This window comes from Salvelinus alpinus, chromosome 17 (genome assembly GCF_045679555.1).
Source record: "Salvelinus alpinus chromosome 17, SLU_Salpinus.1, whole genome shotgun sequence".
Taxonomy (NCBI): domain Eukaryota; kingdom Metazoa; phylum Chordata; class Actinopteri; order Salmoniformes; family Salmonidae; genus Salvelinus; species Salvelinus alpinus.
In genome coordinates, this window is record NC_092102.1 from 33,924,959 (window position 1) to 33,943,717 (window position 18,759).

The 18,759-nt window shown below is 41.6% G+C and overlaps 1 protein-coding gene across 3 annotated transcripts in view; it reads right to left on the bottom strand.

Annotated features, from left to right (window-relative positions):
- The window catches only part of LOC139542811 (IQ motif and SEC7 domain-containing protein 1-like), a 263,640-nt gene that overhangs the window by 208,294 nt on the left and 36,587 nt on the right, over positions 1 to 18,759 (bottom strand). For all 3 annotated transcript variants that reach the window (XM_071348662.1, XM_071348664.1, XM_071348670.1), the window contains exon 2: positions 867 to 896. In XM_071348662.1, the coding sequence (XP_071204763.1) occupies positions 867 to 896 (30 nt within the window). The remainder of the gene's footprint in view (positions 1 to 866; positions 897 to 18,759) is intronic.

Genomic DNA, 18,759 nt, shown 5'->3' on the forward strand with positions numbered 1-18,759 from the left:
GATGCTCTCATGCATATTTCAGTGTTACTTGCCTCAAAGCGAGCATAGAAGTTATGTAGCTCGTCTGGTAGGCTCGTGTCCCTGGGCAGCTCTCAGCTGTGCTTCCCTTTGTAGTCTGTAATAGTTTGCAAGCCCTGCCACATCCGACGAGTGTCAGAGCCGGCGTAGTATGATTCGATCTTAGTCCTGTCTTGACACTTTCCCTGTTTTGATTGTTCGTCGGAGGGCATAGCGGGATTTCTTATTTCTTAAGCTTACAGGTTAGAGTCCCACTCCTTGAAAGCGGCAGATCTACCCTTTAGCTCAGTGCGAATGTGAGGTCCCTGGCAATTCCCAACACTACTAGGGACTGGGGAGCAAAGCACTTCGACTTGACATGCCAGTCAAGTTTTCCAGCCCTAGTCACATCACGTCAATGATGTATACTTATTCTAGCTTTAAACCACTCCATGGCTTCACTGAGTCTCCTAAGACACTCCCATATAAATCTCCTGACAGATAGACTATATGAGGAAATGACAATGCAACAGTGAGTGACCTTGGGTTGCACTCAAACCCATAATTTTCCCCATCATAATGGCCACTAGTGGACACTGAGGCACCTCATCAGTGCCTGGCTGCTACTATCATCAGCAGACAGGATAATCACTCATGTCTCTGCTAGTATGTTTTATTACAGAGCTGGTCAGCTATAGACTAGAGATTGTAGGGTATCATATGTTATCTGGAACCAGAACCTACTCAGAGAGATGGGTGGGTGGTGGAGGGAGATGGAATGGGAGAGAGGGAACGGGAGAGATGGTCATCAGAGTTAATCAAGTGTTACCTGAATACTTGCCTTACATCATGTGTAACAGTGTACATACCTGACCATTTTGGAGCTGTCACATTCAGATCTGAAAAACAAAGAGGCTACTGATTAGTATATTCATCAATTCATTGTGAATACATTTATTAAACAATCTAATTGAAGAAAAAAAATAAACGCAATTTATCAAGGATGATACGACAACGTAAATGACAAACTAGCCTGGTTCCTTCATTCAGTCAGTGATTAAGTGTGAGTTATAGAAGTAATATTACAGAGAACCTGCAGCGCTGAGCACTGCACTGTATGAATAGGGAAGAGCCCATTCAAATCAAATCAAATGTATTTATATAGCCCTTCGTACATCAGCTGATATCTCAAAGTGCTGTACAGAAACCCAGCCTAAAACCCCAAACAGCAAGCAATGCAGGTGTAGAAGCACGGTGGATAGGAAAAACTCCCTAGAAAGGCCAAAACCTAGGAAGAAACCTAGAGGAACCAGGCTATGAGGGGTGGCCAGTCCTCTTCTGGCTGTGCCGGGTGGAGATTATAACAGAACATGGCCAAGATGTTCAAATGTTCATAAATGACCAGCAGGGTCAAATAATAATAATCACATTGAAAAGATGCAGTACAATACCAGCAGTCAGAAATCAACACACTGCTGTGCTCAAGTCGTTCTCATGGTCTACATGCCAACAATACCAGCAGTCAGAAATCAACACACTGCTGTGCTCAAGTCATTCTCATGGTCTACATGCCAACAATACCAGCAGTCAGAAATCAACACACTGCTGTGCTCAAGTCATTCTCATGGTCTACATGCCAACAATACCAGCAGTCAGAAATCAACACACTGCTGTGCTCAAGTCATTCTCATGGTCTACATGCCAACAATACCAGCAGTCAGAAATCAACACACTGCTGTGCTCAAGTCGTTCCCATGGTCTACATGCCAACAATACCAGACGCACTAAAGAATTCAAGCAATAAACTAGAAATCCCTGACAATATTGCTGTACAGTGTGCTGCAAATAATACAATGCAATTACATTGACATTCCATCACAGAGAGAAAATGTTATCCAGTGTGCCACTGTGGAGAAGCAAAGGGTTATTTCAAAACACTTTGAAAAAAAAAAAAAAACATTTAGCCAATGTAGGTTTTCCCCATGCTCATAATGATTGAGACCTAGCTCTGGGTAGCCACAAGCTTTGCTGGAATAAAGCTCCACATTTTTTAGATACTTCAGAGAACTCAAGACAAAGCTGGTCTAACTCATTTCAACCTTGCAGAGGTAACAGAAACTGCTATATAAGAACTGGATGTGAGGAGGATGCGTCCATTACATAGTGCTCACTTCTTGAAGGAGGGGCTCAATCTTACATGGAATTACAATTCATTGAGTTAGTACTTAAACTAAGTTAGTACCTAAGAGACCAGTATACATAGCTATCCTGCATCATAGTCCGAAGCTTAAATGGGTCTCTGGCCATACACAGAACATTGTCCATTTGCAGTCACTCTTTAAAACGCCCACACCAGTAGAAATTCACTTTTTCGAGCTGAAAGACAAAGGCCAGAGCTGTCCCATGATGTTGCACAACGATTTCAGTCAATAAGTCTTTGTTTTAGTCAAAGTATGATACAGTGGGGAGAACAAGTATTTGATACACTGCCGATTTTGCAGGTTTTCCTACTTACAAAGCATGTAGAGGTCTGTAATTTTTATCATAGGTACACTTCAACTGTGAGAGACGGAATGTAAAACAAAAATCCAGAAAATCACATTGTATGATTTTTAAGTAATTAATTTGCATTTTATTGCATGACATAAGTATTTGATCACCTACCAACCAGTAAAAATTCCGGCTCTCACAGACCTGTTAGTTTTTCTTTAAGAAGCCCTCCTGTTCTCCACTCATTACCTGTATTAACTGCACCAGTTTGAACTCGTTACCTGTATAAAAGACACCTGTCCACACACTCAATCCAACAGACTCCAACCTCTCCACAATGGCCAAGACCAGAGAGCTGTGTAAGGACATCAGGGATACAATTGTAGACCTGCACAAGGCTGGGATGTGCTACAGCACAATAGGCAGCAGCTTGGTGAGAAGGCAACAACTGTTGGCGCAATTATTAGAAAATGGAAGAAGTTCAAGATGACGGTCAATCACCCTCGGTCTGGGGCTCCATGCAAGATCTCACCTCGTGGGGCATCAATGATCATGAGGAAGGTGAGGGATGAGCCCAGAACTACACGGCAGGACCTGGTCAATGACCTGAAGAGAGCTGGGACCACAGTCTCAAAGAAATTCATTAGTAACACACTACGCCGTCATGGATTAAAATCCTGCAGCGCACGCAAGGTCCCCCTGCTCAAGCCAGCGCATGTCCAGGCCCGTCTGAAGTTTGCCAATGACTATCTGGATGATCCAGAGGAGGAATGGGAGAAGGTCATGTGGTCTGATGAGACAAAAATAGAGCTTTTTGGTCTAAACTCCACTCGCCGTGTTTGGAGGAAGAAGAAGGATGAGTACAACCCCAAGAACACCATCCCAACCGTGAAGCATGGAGGTGGAAACATCATTCTTTGGGGATGCTTTTCTGCAAAGGGGACAGGACGACTGCACCGTATTGAGGGGAGGATGGATGGGGCCATGTATCGCGAGATCTTGGCCAACAACCTCCTTCCCTCAGTAAGAGCATTGAAGATGGGTCGTGGCTGGGTCTTCCAGCATGACAACGACCCGAAACACACAGCCAGGGCAACTAAGGAGTGGCTCCGTAAGAAGCATCTCAAGGTCCTGGAGTGGCCTAGCCAGTCTCCAGACCTGAACCCAATAGAAAATCTTTGGAGGGAGCTGAAAGTCCGTATTGCCCAGCGACAGCCCCAAAACCTGAAGGATCTGGAGATGGTCTGTATAGAGGAGTGGGCCAAAATCCCTGCTGCAGTGTGTGCAAACCTGGTCAAGAACTACAGGAAACGTATGATCTCTGTAATTGCAAACAAAGGTTTCTGTACCAAATATTAAGTTCTGCTTTTCTGATGTATCAAATACTTATGTCATGCAATAAAATGCAAATTCATTACTTAAAAATCATACAATGTGATTTTCTGGATTTTTGTTTTAGATTCCGTCTCTCACAGTTGAAGTGTACCTATGATAAAAATTACAGACCTCTATATGCTTTGTAAGTAGGAAAACCTGCAAAATCGGCAGTGTATCAAATACTTGTTCTCCCCACTGTATATTTGGGCTTGAAGTGACAAATCTGAACTGCCCACTTTGTGCAAATCCATGTGAATGCTGTGTCTTTTCCTATGATATAGAAATGATTTTTTACCATACGTTTTGTTTCAGGGCTGTTTTTGTTGTTGAATGATACCTTCCACCAGCATGGCATTGTTTATTAATCAGAAACAGCTGCAAAGTTATTCCTCTTTGCGACTGATGAGCCAAACAACCGTGTGTCCACTTGGCCACCTTGAGCCATGGAGCACATTAAAATACCGGGTATAAATGTATGTTTTTGCACCTCCACTTTTCCTTTTTTTTTTTTACAAGAAAATTATCCTAATATATTGGATAGTTTGTTAATTTTCACTTATTTGTTAAATTATTTTTGTACTTTCACCACTTTTTCTCCCCAATTTCATGATATCCAATTGGTAGTTACAATCTTGACCCATTGCTGCAACTTCCCTACAGACTCGGGAGAGGCGAAGGTCGAGAGCCATGCGTCGTTCGAAACACGACCCTGCCAAGCCCCAATGCTTCTTGACACTTAACCTGGAATGTGTCGGAGGAAACACAGTCTAGCTGGCAAACAAAATCAGCTTACAGGTGCCCGGCCTGCCACAAGGAGTCACTAGAGCGCGATGGGACAAGGAAATCCCGGCCGGCCAAACCCTCCTTTAACTTCTTTATGATAGGGGGCAGCATTTTCACTTTTGGATGAATTGCGTGCCCATAGTGAACTGCCTCCTACTCTGCCCCAGATGCTAATATATGCATATTATTATTACTATTGGATATAAAACACTCTGAAGTTTCTAAAACTGTTTGAATGATGTCTGTGAGTATAACAGAACTCATATGGCAGGCAAAAACCTGAGAAATATTCCAAACAGGAAGTAAGAATTCTGAGGCTGGTCGATGTTCAACTCATCGCCTTTTCAATTCCCTGTAAGATATGGATCTGCTTGCACTTCCTACGCCTTCCACTAGATGTCAACAGTCTGTAGTACGTGGAATGAAGCCTCTGCTATGATGTTGAGCCGGATGGGAGGTGTTTCAGTCAGTGGTCTGGCAGAATGCCAGTTCCTGGTCATGCGCATTACACATGATATCGCCTTGCGTTCCATTGCTTCTAGAGACATGAAGGAATTCTCCGGTTGGAACATTATTGGATAGTTATGATAACAACATCCTGAAGATTGATTTTCTACTTAGTTTGACCAGTTTATTCGACCTGTTATATAACTTTTTGAATTTTTCGTCCGAGTTCGTCCGAGTTTTTCGTCATCTGATGAAGATCATCAAAGGTTAGTGATTAATTTTATCTCTATTTCTGCTTTTTGTGACTACTATCTTTTGCTGGGAAAATGGCTGTGTTTTTCTGTGGCTATGTACTGAGCTAACATAATTGTTTGGTGTGCTTTCCCCGTAAATCTTTTTTGAAATCAGACATTGGCTGGATTCACAACATGTGTAGCTTTACTTTGGTGTCTTTCATGTGTGATTTCATGAAAGATTGATTTTTACAGTAATATATTTGAATTTGGCGCGCTACATTTTTTCTGGCTTTTGGCCAAGTGGGACGCTACCGTCCCACATATCCCAGAGAAGTTAACCCGGACGATGCTGGTCCAATTGTGCACCGCCTCTTGACACAGCCTGGGATCGAACACGTGTCTGTAGTGACGCCTCAAGTACTGCAATGCAGTGTCTTAAACCTCCGTATCACTCGGGGGGACCACATTTTCACTTATTTTTGAGCTTGTCTATATAAAAAAAAAAATATATATATATATACACACACACACACACATTACCATTTTATATAATAGTATGATTGCGTGATATGATAGCATTTAGCAAACTCACTCGCCCAGTCGTCCCAAGATGAATGTTTTTGATCACTAAAGTTTTGCATCGCTACACGCTGCTTTGAATGGTATAACATTAGCTATGAACCACAAGTTTCTATCCAGATAATTAAAAGGCACGTGCAAAATAAAATTCAAGGAACTCATAGTTTCATGTCATCTGCGGCGTACATGATCATGAGCAAAGTCATTGTAGCCTATCATTTCACTTCCCCTGTGAGAACCATGAGCACGGGTTGACTTGGCTTTGCTTGTACCGCAGCCGAAGACTGCCAGCAGCCTGCCTACCTACCAGACGTTGCACAGTGTCATAACAATAAACAAAAACGCATATCAGCTATCTTTCAATAGTTATCCAAATTACCGGAGCGTCATCTTACTCTTTCTAGCAATTTTATGGCGGATTCGCGGCCGCAATTTATGGAAGATGCCAAAGCCTTGGAAATAACAATAGATGGTGACGTCAAAGATTGGCCAGTGGTTTACATCTGTGGAAAAGTCTTCCCTAAATCAATGCTTAGGATTTACGGAAGGCTTCCAACTCCAGAACCAACCATAGAGACAGCTGGCTAATCTTTTGAATACGGTGTAGTAAAAAAAATACAACTGCAACTACAGATAACATTAGCTGGCTAGGCTAGCAAGATAGCTAGCTACACTGATAGCTGTCAGTGCCTTATTTGTTGATGATCAACTCCACATGGAAATTCCCACACCCAATTCATGAATATGTATAAATAGACTTTGCTATTCATACGAGGTGGAACCTAAGGGTGCATTTCCTCTCTAGGACAAGAAATTACATTAAAATAGTGGCGGCCATGCGATTCCACAGGAGTATACAGTACTATACACAGACAGAATGTAATACATGCCACTATACCATTAAGGGAAAGCGCTCCGCACATGGCTGTTCTCTGGAACACTGCACTCGGAGCCAATAAAGCTACAAGCTATATCTAGCAAAATGTATGTGCACCGTCATCGCCTACCCATTCTCCTCATATGGAGTAGGGGGAAAGTAATACGAGTTGAAAGTTACCTTGCCTAGCTTGGGCATTTTCACTAATTATGAATGGACAGGAAATTGCTTGAGTTTCTTATTGTAAGTTGAGCTGAGAATAAAATCTAAAGTATGTGACTACAGCATTTTTCCTAATTATGGGAAGTTGAATTGTTGAATGAGGAGATGGTGGTGCTTTGGAATTATAGAACTTCATTGTTGTTTTCAACAGAACCATCTGGACTCTCTGGGGCTGAAGATTCACTGCTGGCTACCTCTCAACACTATACTATCCCACATGGCTACCTCCCTTCCACTCCCTCTTTCTCCCATTTCCCTCTCTTCTATACCCTGTTGATCAGTCTCTTTCTCCTCAGAGTACATCGGCAACAGAGGGACAGCAGAGTCATCTCTCTCTCTCAACACACCATCAGCTCTACTCCTGATATATTAGAAGAAAAGTACTTAAACTTCTACATGGAGCTCTCTGTGTATTTGTTTTATCCTCAGCCATACAGTTCTTTAAATCCCACAGAGGAGAAACTGAAACAGACAAAAATTTGATTATTTGATTGCTGGCAATGGCATTTGGTGCTGCTGGTGCCATCTCTCATTGTTGTTGTCAGCACATGAAATGCAGGCTTCACACAATCGTTTTGAAATCTATTTGATTTAGACCAGGGATGGGCAACTCTAGTACTCAGGGGACTGATTGGTGTCACACTTTTGCCCCGATTGGTGTCACACTTTTGCCCCGGCCTCAGCTAACACACTGGACTCCAATAATCAACTAATCATGATCTTCAGTTTAGAATGAAATTAGTTTAATCAGCTGTGTTTGCTAGAGATGGGGGGGAAAGCATGACACCACTCCTCCGGCCCCTGAGGTCTGGAGTTGCCCATCCCTGATATAGACAAACCACAGCTACCCATTTTAACAAATAGGTGTAAAATCTGTGTCACTCTCTGTCTGTCTGCCTCTGTATCCACTGCTGTGTCTTACCCATATTGTGTGTGCGTGTGTGATCATGTTTAAAGTGCTCTGCACATTAGAATATTTGCCAAAGCTCTACTACAAACGGAACAAATCCTGCTGAACAAACCAATCACCAAGTGGTCCAGTGAATTCGTTAGAGCAAACCCCCATCACATTCACCACTGAACCTGGTCGAGCTGAGCAGAGCAGCGACATCGGGTCAATATGAAGCGCTGAGATTCATTGACACACATAGCACAGCTCCCATCCAATGCATTGCCAACTATTGTAATATTGATTGGTGTTCATACTAACCCTGTACCAGTGCAGCATGATAGGCATGCAGGCATTACTCACTAACCGAGAAGTCCCATTGAACCATCACCCCTAAAATCATTTGTTGAATGAGAAACGCCATTTCCTTGAGCCCCCATTCGTGTCTGACAGGCTCAGAGCTGAGAAGAAAACTGAGTCGCTGTCTCTTCAGATACACAGAGACTGGGCTGCTTGAGTGGTCAGAACCCTGGACAGCTCCTTTCCCACATAGACAGGCCATGTAAAGCTCTAAGAACCCTTTCAAAGAGAAGGCTACAGATGAGGCCTTTGCAATTTACAAGGATATTCAAATTCTGTAAAAATGACACAATCAATAGAAGGATGGAAAGTGAAGTACGTTGAATAGTGGGTTACAACATTATCCATTTATTTTCAAAATGTAATTATATTCCTGTCTGGGTGAAGGGGATAGGTGACCATTTTTCAGGCCTTGAAACTATAGCAAGTGCTTTGGAATAAATCCAAGGACCAATATGTAATATTGAATAATACATGACAATTCAAATAGTATGCACATTTGAAAATACAGATTTACCTTTTTAAGTGCATTTACAGTACCAGGCAAACGTTTGGACACACCAACTCTTTATTTTGACTATTTCCTATATTGTAGAATAATAGTGAAGACATCAAAATAACACATGCCATGTAGTAACCAATAAAGTGTTAAACAAATCAAAATATATTTTATATTTGAGATTAGCCACCCTTTGCCTTGATGACAGCTTTGCACATTCTTGGCATTCTCTCAACCAGCTTCATGAGGAATGCTTTTCCAACAGTCTTGAAGGAGTTCCCACATATTCTGAGCACTTGTTGGCTGCTTTTCCTTTTTGTGGTCCAATTCAACCCAAACCATCTCAATTGGGTTGAGGTCAGGTGATTGTGGAAGCCAGGTCATCTGATGCAGCACTCCATCACTCTCCTTCTTGGTAAAATAGCCCTTACACAGCCTGGACGTGTGTTTTGGTTCATTGTCCTGTTGAAAAACAAATGATAGTCCCGCAAACCAGATGGGATGGCATATCGCTGCAGATTGCTGTGGTAGCCATGCTGGTTAAATGTGCCTTAAATTCTAAATAAAATCACTGACGGTGTCACCAGCAAAGCACCCCCACAACTCTTCCTCCATGCTTCACGGTGGGAACCACACATGCAGAGATCATCCTTTCACCTACTCTGCGTCTCACAAAGACACGGCGAATGGAACCAAAAATGTCACATTTGGACTCAGACCAAAGGACAGATTTCCACCAGTCTAATGTCCATTAGTGTTTCTTGGCCCAATCAAGTCTCTTCTTATTATTGGTGTCCTTTAGTAGTGGATTCTTTGCAGTAATTCGACCATGATTCACATAGTCTCCTCTGAACAGTTGATGTTGAGATGCGTCTGTTACTTGAACTCTGAAGCATTTATTTAGGCTGCAATCTGAGGCTGGTAACTCTTATGAACTTATCCTCTGCAGCAGAGGTATCTCTGGGTCTTCCTTTCCTGTGGTGGTCCTCATGAGAGCCAGTTTCATCATAGCGCTTGATGGTTTTTGCAACTCCACTTGAAGAAACTTTAAAAATTCTTGACATTTTACGGCTTGACTGACCTTCATGTCTTAAAGTAATGATGGGCAGTCATTTCTCTTTGCTTATTTGATATTTTCTTGCCATACTATGGACTTGGTAGGGCTATTTTCTGTATATCTTCTGTATACCACCCCTACCTTGTCACAACACGACTGATCGGTTCAAACGCATTAAGGAAAGAAATTCCAGAAATTAACTTTTAACAAGGCACACCTATTAATTGAAATGCATTCAAGGTGACTACCTCATTAAGCTGGTTGAGAGAATGCCAAGAGTGTGCAAAGCTGTCATCAAGGCAAAGGGTGTGTCGTGTCTTTGCTATCATTAAATTGAAGACTTATAGTTTTTATCAAAGATTCCTGTAATTAGGGATTACGCGATCACTTGAGTAATAACGTAACTAAATAACTATGAATTTGGGAGCACCAGGGAAAGTAGTCAGATTACAAAGTTATAATTTCCCAATATAACCTTTCAGATATTTTCAGTTACATGAAAATGATGGGAGAAATATGCCCTAGTGGGCTGAACCGGCATGGCGGCTTGTTAGACAAAGGGAAAGTGGGGGGTCGATTCAGAAGTCACTACAGAGTATACTCTTTATAACAATTGACATGCTAATCCTTACACATGAACGCTCACTCATTCGGGAACAATTGCAATCAATATATATATAGTTACGCTCGGTGTGTGTCGTCTTGATCGTTGGAGAGAAGTTAGTTCCTGTTGGAGATTCGTCGGTCTCTGTCTAGGCTATTGTGGATAGTTCAGAGTGACATTCGTTATAGAATGATTGTTTCGGTGGTTGTCTTTCTTCGCGTTCAATGATACCGAATTCCTAGCTGCAGACTAGTAGTCAATATCAAGGACTTGTTCTTATTCGTCTAAGAGTTTAACCACGTGGTATGGTTAAAGATTCAGCAATGGTACTTAACCTTCGTTCTCCCCATATGGAGAAAAACATGGTCTAATGATAATTTCTCAGAGTTGGCTTTTATTCGGATAGCAGGAAGGGGCTGTCCTTGGATGTCTGACCCGTACTGGGCTCAGGGGCGGTCCTTGGATTTAGTTCAAATACAAAAGGGATTTGTATTTTTCTTCATTAAACAGTCCAAAATCATATTACACAATTATACAAACAGTATCATACTCACTCATTCATTTTATACAACAAACAGATGTAAACCTCATATCTGAGGTTATTATATAAACAGCGGTATGGTAATGTAGTCCCACAGTCTCACATGAGTTTCCCACGTGGTGACAAACAGGCATGTTAATAGCTGGGATCTTCACCGATCTTTAATACTTTTTCCCGGAACATGAAATCTGTTCGTACCTCAAGTTCTGTGAGGTGGAAGAAACCTCTTTGTCCTGAAAGTTTACCCTCTCTCTAATACTGTTTAGCCATGAGGAGATTCTCAGGAATTTACGATGTCTCTCTGTGATCACAGCATGGGTTGAAGGAGGAAAGGGAGAGGCAGGGAGAGGGGGATGGGGTTTGCAATACCCAAGCAGGCAACGTCATGACAGGTGGCTACATTGAAGAATCTGAAATATATTTTGTTTTAACACTTTTTTGGTTACTACATGATTCCATATGTGTTATTTCATAGTTTTGATGTCTTCACGATTATCCTACAATGTAGAAAAGAGTAAAAATAAAGAAAAACCCTTGAATGAGTAGGTAAGTCCAAACTTTTGGCTGGTACTGTATATGAAAATTAATGTAGTCGATAACACATGAGCTTTTAGGATGCATTGTTAAAAGAGTGAACTTTAAAAAACCCAACTGCAACGGTGTGATTTGAATGCAAATATACAGTGCAACATATCACCACTACAAAAGCTTTACTGTCACTATTTGCTTGAACTATGACCACTATAACATGCAACCAAATAAACCAAAAGTTCTAATGCATTCAAAAAGCAGGACAGGGGGCGGAAAGCATTTATATCAATAATTCATCTTTATATTTGCAACGTAAACATTGCTCTATATTAAATCAAATCCAATTATATTCGTCACATGCTTTGTAAACAAAAGGTGTGGACTAACAGTGAAATGGTTCCCAACAATGTAGAGATGGAAAAAATTGAAAAGTAATAGAAAAGTAAAACACCTAATGATAAAAGTAATAGATACACAATGAGTAATGATAACATGGCTATATACACGGGGTACCAGTACCGAGTCTTTGTGCAGGGGCACGAGGTAATTGAGGTCGATATGTACAAAAAACTAGGCAGCGGCGACCCCAACTGTTTTGAGGCCTACCTGTTTAGCTAAAAACATGATTTTTTTGTATGTATTCAGACCCCTTCACTTTTTCCATATTTTCTTACGTTACTGCCTTATTCTAAAATTGATTGTTTTTTCTCCCTCATCAATCTACATACAATACCCCATAATGACAAAGCAAAAAACAGCAGGTTTTTAGACATTCTAAAATAAATATCACATTTACATAAGTATTCAGACCCTTTAATCAGTTCTTTGTTGAAGCACCTTCGGCAGCGATTACAGCTTCGAATCTTCTTGGGGAAATTCCCACCAAAGAAACCGTGACTTCGGAAAGTATTCAGACCCCTTGACTTTTTCCACATTGTTACGTTACAGCCTTATTCTAAAATGCATTAAATAAACAAAAATCCTCAGCAATCTACACACAATACCACATAATGACAATGCAAAAATAGGTTTTTAGAATGGCTGCACATTTATTAAAAATAAACAGAAATATCTTATTTACATAAGTATTCAGAACCTTTTCTATGACACTCGAGATTGAGCTCAGGTGCATCCTGTTTCCATTGATCATCCTTGAGCTGTTTCTACAACTTGAGTGGAGTCCACCTGTGGTAAATTCAATTGAGTGGACATGATTTGGAAAGGCACACACACCTGTCTATTTAAAGGTCCCACAGTTGACAATGCATGTCAGAGCAAAAACCAAGCCATGAGGTCGAAGGAATTGTCTGTAGAGCTACGAGACAGGATTGTGTCTGGGAAGAGTACAAAAAATGTCTGCATTATTTATGGTCCCCAAGAACACTGTGGCCTCCATCATTCTTAAATGGAAGAAGTTTGGAACCACCAAGACTTTCTAGAGCTGGCCTCCCGGCCAAACTGAACAATTGGGGGGGGGGGGGGGCTCTGTCACTGTGACAGAGCTTAAGAGGTCCTCTGTGAAGATGGGAGAACCTTCAAATCATCTCTGCAGCACTCCACCAATCAGGCATGACAGCCCACTTGGAGTTTGCCAAAAGGCACCTAAAGACTCTCGTCTGATGAAACCCAGATTAAACTCTTTGGCCTGAATGCCAAGCGTTACGTCTGAAAGAAACCTGGCACCATCCCTACAGTGAAGCACGGTGGTGGCAGCATAATGATGTGGGAATGTTTTTCAGCGGTAACGATTGGGAGACTAGTCAGGATCGAGGCAAAGATGAACGGCGCAAAGTACAGAGAGATCCTTGATGAAAACCTGCTCCAGAGGGGTCAGGACATCAGACTGGGGGCGATGGTTTACCTTCCAACAGGACAATGACCCTAAGCACACAGCCAAGACAACGCAGGAGTGGCTTCGGGACAAGTCTCTGAATGACCTTGAGTGGCCCAGCCAGAGCCCGGACTTGAACCCGATCTAACATCTCTGGAGACCTGAAAATAGCTGTGCAGCAACGCTCCACATCCAACCTGACAGAGCTTGAGAGGATCTGTAGAGAAGAATGGGAGAAACTTCCCAAATACAGGTGTGCCCAGCTTGTAGCGTTATAACCACGAAAACTTGAGGCTGTAATCGCTGCAAAAGGGGCTTCAACAAAGTACTGAGCAAAGGGTCTGAAAACTTATGGAAATGTTATATCAGTTTTTAATTTTTAATAAATTAGCGAACATTTCTAAACCTGTTTTTGCTTTGACATTATGGGGTATTGTGTGTAGATTGATGAGGGCAAAAAGCTATTTAACACATTTTTGAATAATGCTGTAACAAAATGTGGAAAAAGTCAAGGGGTCTGAATACTTTCATATAATACTGTATATAATTGTATACATTTTTATAAATGGCCTGTTTTGCATATTATTTCGGCATTAATTCGTGTTACATATCAGCTTGCAAACAACGTAAAAAAATAAATCCTTGAGTTAATAAAGCTGCATACGAACATGGTGTCTTGAGTAAGGCAGCTCCAAAATGCAAGGGTTTAAACCTAGCTCAGTGCTTTCTGTGCTGGAGGGGCAGCCAGCTAAAGCACAGAGTATAGACATTGGTAATGTTCTCTAGTTGCGCTGTGATTGGCTCAGTGTTCGGTCACTCCTGGGGCTAGGTAGTTCAAGCCCCCTTGGGTACATTAGAAGAGCCCATCCAAGAAGGCTCAAGATCATAGGGCACAGATAAAATGATGTGAAATCACATTATATCTACCGTAGCTTTGATTGGACTGACCAGGTCAACATCATACTTTCGAAATCTATGAATCACATTGACAATCTACAGGCTAATCCTTTTCAACCATTGTCATATGCAGAGAAATTATAGATAAAACGTATTGCGATGCAAAGCAATCACTATTTTGCTTCCCCTGCCTGCTATTCTGTAGAGAGGGTGTGGTCCAAGTCTGGGTTTAAGGGTTTAAAACATCCGTCTGAAAGGGTCTCTTTTTCAAGCTTAAAAGGATAAACACCATGGGCCAGAAAAGGTTGAATACATTGGCCATGCTGTCAATCCAGCATAACCTCTGCCACAATCAAAACAACTAGGAACTCCGAACTGGGAAATCTCTGACTTCGATGCGTTCAAGACAACTGGGAATTCTGAGAAAAAAAGAGCTTCTGAGAAAAAAAAGAGCTTTGACTGGGAAAATAAATGTTCAACGGTTCACCAACTCAGAATCTCTGGTCTTTTTCTAGAGCACCAACTCTCCGACCTGAAGATCACGGACGTCATGATTCAACCTCGTTTCCCCCCCCACCAGAGCTCGCAGTTGTCTTGAAATCACCATAACGCCAGAGAAGCCAGACTTTGATGACCACAAAAAGGAACGCAGCGCCACCTTCCTGTTCAATTGAGCACAGCACAACAACAGTAAGTCCAAAAAAAGGCCTGTCTTGTATGTTGCGGCATAGATTATGTAATATACCAGGGAGATATGTATACTGTAGCTAAGAAAGTAATACTAAGTGTATGTTGTGTAGCAAGCTGTTAGTAACCCATGTGTCTCACCCTAAGAATTTGGTCTCTCCCCCTCAGAACTTAGCCTACTGTTCTGACTTGGTGGTGCACATGTAGCCTATAGCCAATTTTAGATAAATGTCATAGAATACTGTTAAAGCTTTCATTTTCTGCTTATATGCCCCGTTATTTATGTAAGAATGGCCGATGATCTTAATTCTGTCCATTTCAAAAGTGCTGATCAAATAGGCATATTGTTATTATTTATGGTCCCCAAGAACACTGTGGCCTCCATCATTCTTAAATGGAAAAAGTTTGGAACCACCAAGACTTTCTAGGGCTGAGAAGTATACCATATTTTACTATATACACCGGTATTTATGCACGGACCAGTTTGGACTTTTACTTTACCTTCTATAACGGTATTTGAATGTCTGGTTTGTTAAATGTGATACGCCGTGTGTAACGTCCATTTGTATAGTTTACTCCGCTACTTGAGTCATCCCTCCCCGCTCTCTCTCTCTCTCTCTCTCTCTCACGCCGCTTTCCACACAGACCTAGTCCCACCCCCTGTCACTCAAGGAGCGCATTTGTTGTTGGTTGACCACGAGACACTTTTGTTCAGTCTGCATGGTCACTGCAGCACATACAACAATTTACATTTACATTTAAGTCATTTAGCAGACGCTCTTATCCAGAGCGACTTACAAATTGGTGCATTCACCTTATGATATCCAGTGGAACAACCACTTTACAATAGTGCATCTAACTCTTTAGGGGGGGGGGGGGGTAGAAGGATTACTTTATCCTATCCTAGGTATTCCTTGAAGAGGTGGGGTTTCAGGTGTCTCCGGAAGGTGGTGATTGACTCCGCTGACCTGGCGTCGTGAGGGAGTTTGTTCCACCATTGGGGTGCCAGAGCAGCGAACAGTTTTGACTGGGCTGAGCGGGAACTGTACTTCCTCAGAGGTAGGGAGGCGAGCAGGCCAGAGGTGGATGAACGCAGTGCCCTTGTTTGGGTGTAGGGCCTGATCAGAGCCTGAAGGTACGGAGGTGCCGTTCCCCTCACAGCTCCGTAGGCAAGCACCATGGTCTTGTAGCGGATGCGAGCTTCAACTGGAAGCCAGTGGAGAGAGCGGAGGAGCGGGGTGACGTGAGAGAACTTGGGAAGGTTGAACACCAGACGGGCTGCGGCGTTCTGGATGAGTTGTAGGGGTTTAATGGCACAGGCAGGGAGCCCAGCCAACAGCGAGTTGCAGTAATCCAGACGGGAGATGACAAGTGCCTGGATTAGGACCTGCGCCGCTTCCTGTGTGAGGCAGGGTCGTACTCTGCGAATGTTGTAGAGCATGAACCTACAGGAAACAATGTCGATGACAACGATATTGTTTCCACTCTGATCTTAATATAAATCCACAAGCGTTCTATAATTACAATATTAGTTTGTGTTTCTGCAAACAGCTAGTTTGTATTTTCTTAGCAAGTTAAGCTAAATCGTGTTAGCCACTAATGCTCAGAGCAAACATAGCTAGCTAATACAGCCTGATACCAGTACTGGTGAAGGCTTAAATCAGCATGTTGTTTGTGCAACAGTATCTTCTAAATGAAAGAGGAATAGGCAAAGCATGAATATGTTGGCTATATGAATAAAGAGTTAATGTAGCCAAAGATTATAGGGTCCCCAAATAGTGTTATTTGACATGTATATTTTTTGACACGCAAAGACCTAAACGGTGTTCCATAGAAATTAAACGACTGAACAAATGAACAACGAAACAGCACAGCAAGTAAGTGAAAGTAATAGGTTTGGTTATGTTTTACTGGTAATGGGGACATACGTAAATGGCAACAAAATAACTTTTTGGTCAGTGTGGTGTGCGTAACCTTTATTTAAACTAGGCAAGTCAGTTAAGAACAAATTCTTATTTACAATGACGGCCCGGGACAACACTGGGCCAATTGAGCGCCGCCCTATGGGACTCCCAATCACGGCCGGATGTGATACAGCCTGGATTCGAACCAGGGACTGTAGTGATGCCTCTTGCACTGACATGCTATTTAACTGTACTAGAATGCTTAAAAAGGCCGCTAAAATGTGAAATATCAGTATCGGTTTTTTTTGGCAAGAAACATATCGGTATTGGCCAAAAACGTCATATTGGTGCATCACTATTTTGATCTAAATCGCAATTGCAACAACATTTGGTTTTAAATAAGGCCTAGTATTTTTGCCCATATCGTGGCAGTGTGGAAATGATCTCAAATGAGTGCAGGAAATGCAGAAAATTATTTTAGGTTGAAGTTGAATTGAACAGTATAAAACAATTCAAATGGAGAAAGACCCATTGAAATCATTTAGAATATATGTGTTTCCACCCTAGGGTCACGCACTACTCATTAAGCAAATTTCGAACTTTTACTAATCAAAAACATAAAACACTCAAATCGTCAAAAATGAGAAAAATACATTATATGATATGATATTTTGACCATATCGCCCAGCTCTAATAGCAGTCTAGGTTTAACTTGGATTTTTGCCACCAGATGGCAGCAGTGAGTATGCAAAGTTTCAGACTGATCCAGTGAAGAATTACATTACTGCACAATAATTTGTATCAAGTCTGCCAGGAGTCTGCCTAAATGTGCCGAATTGGTCAATTGATACATTTTCAAGTACATAACTGTAGAGAATGTACACAAATTCTATGGTAATAAAAAATGTAAGTTTACACACTCCCAAGAATGGCATACATGATGGATCATTAGCTTATATACTAACTTTCACACATCTATGCGGCTGGGTGTGTATGGTGCCAGAGACAGCATTGGGGTCAAACTGTAGACCCCAGTTCCTACATTTGAACATAAAAATTGGTTTTATCAAACCAAACTATGCTACATTTTATCTCTAGATCCCTCAAGAAGACAAATCAGAGCAAGGTTACTGAATGTAAGTACATTATTTACCTTCAGAGGTGAATGTATTAAACCAGTTGCCGTGATGAGTTTTGTTGTTGTGCACTCTCCTCAAACAATAGCATGGTCTTTTTTCAATGTAATAGTGACTGTTAATTGGACACTGCAGTTAGATTAACAAGAATTTAAGCTTTCTGCCCATATAAGACATGTCTATGTCCCGGAAACTTGGCTGTTGTGTACAACGTCATTCTAGTCACATTAGCGCACGTTAGCAACAACCGTTTCGTTTTAGGGACACCCATCCCGTAGAGGTTAATACTTTTAGGCAATGTTGGATGATGCATTTCTTTGTTTTGCTTACTTTGTGTATTATAATTTCTCTACGAGGAGGGGATACTATAATGTTGTTGGGTCTGTAGCCATGTTTGCCAGTGAAAGTTCAGTAATAGACCCATGTAATTCCAGTTGATATTGCAAGGGTTGTTTTGTTTGCGCAATGCGCTGTCTCTGCATCGGTATAGGCCTATTGTCTATAAAAGTGGATCCTCAGGATTGTATTTTCCTTCTTTTTTAGCTCTCGTAGGCCTAATAAAATACTTCAAATGGTAGGCTAACAGTGTGTGTGTCTCTCTCTACTTAAAATAGAGTAAAGTTTAGGCCTCAACATCTTGCTGAATTTATCTGAACTAACACCTATCTGAATTTCTGTCTGTGTCCATTTTGAAAGTGCTGAACAAAGGGCTACCTCTTCGCAGCTCGTTTGCTTGCAGTTGCTTATACTTAGAGAGTGTTAATGATATAAAAACAAACATTATGAATTTACTGAACAAATGTAACAATGTTTGT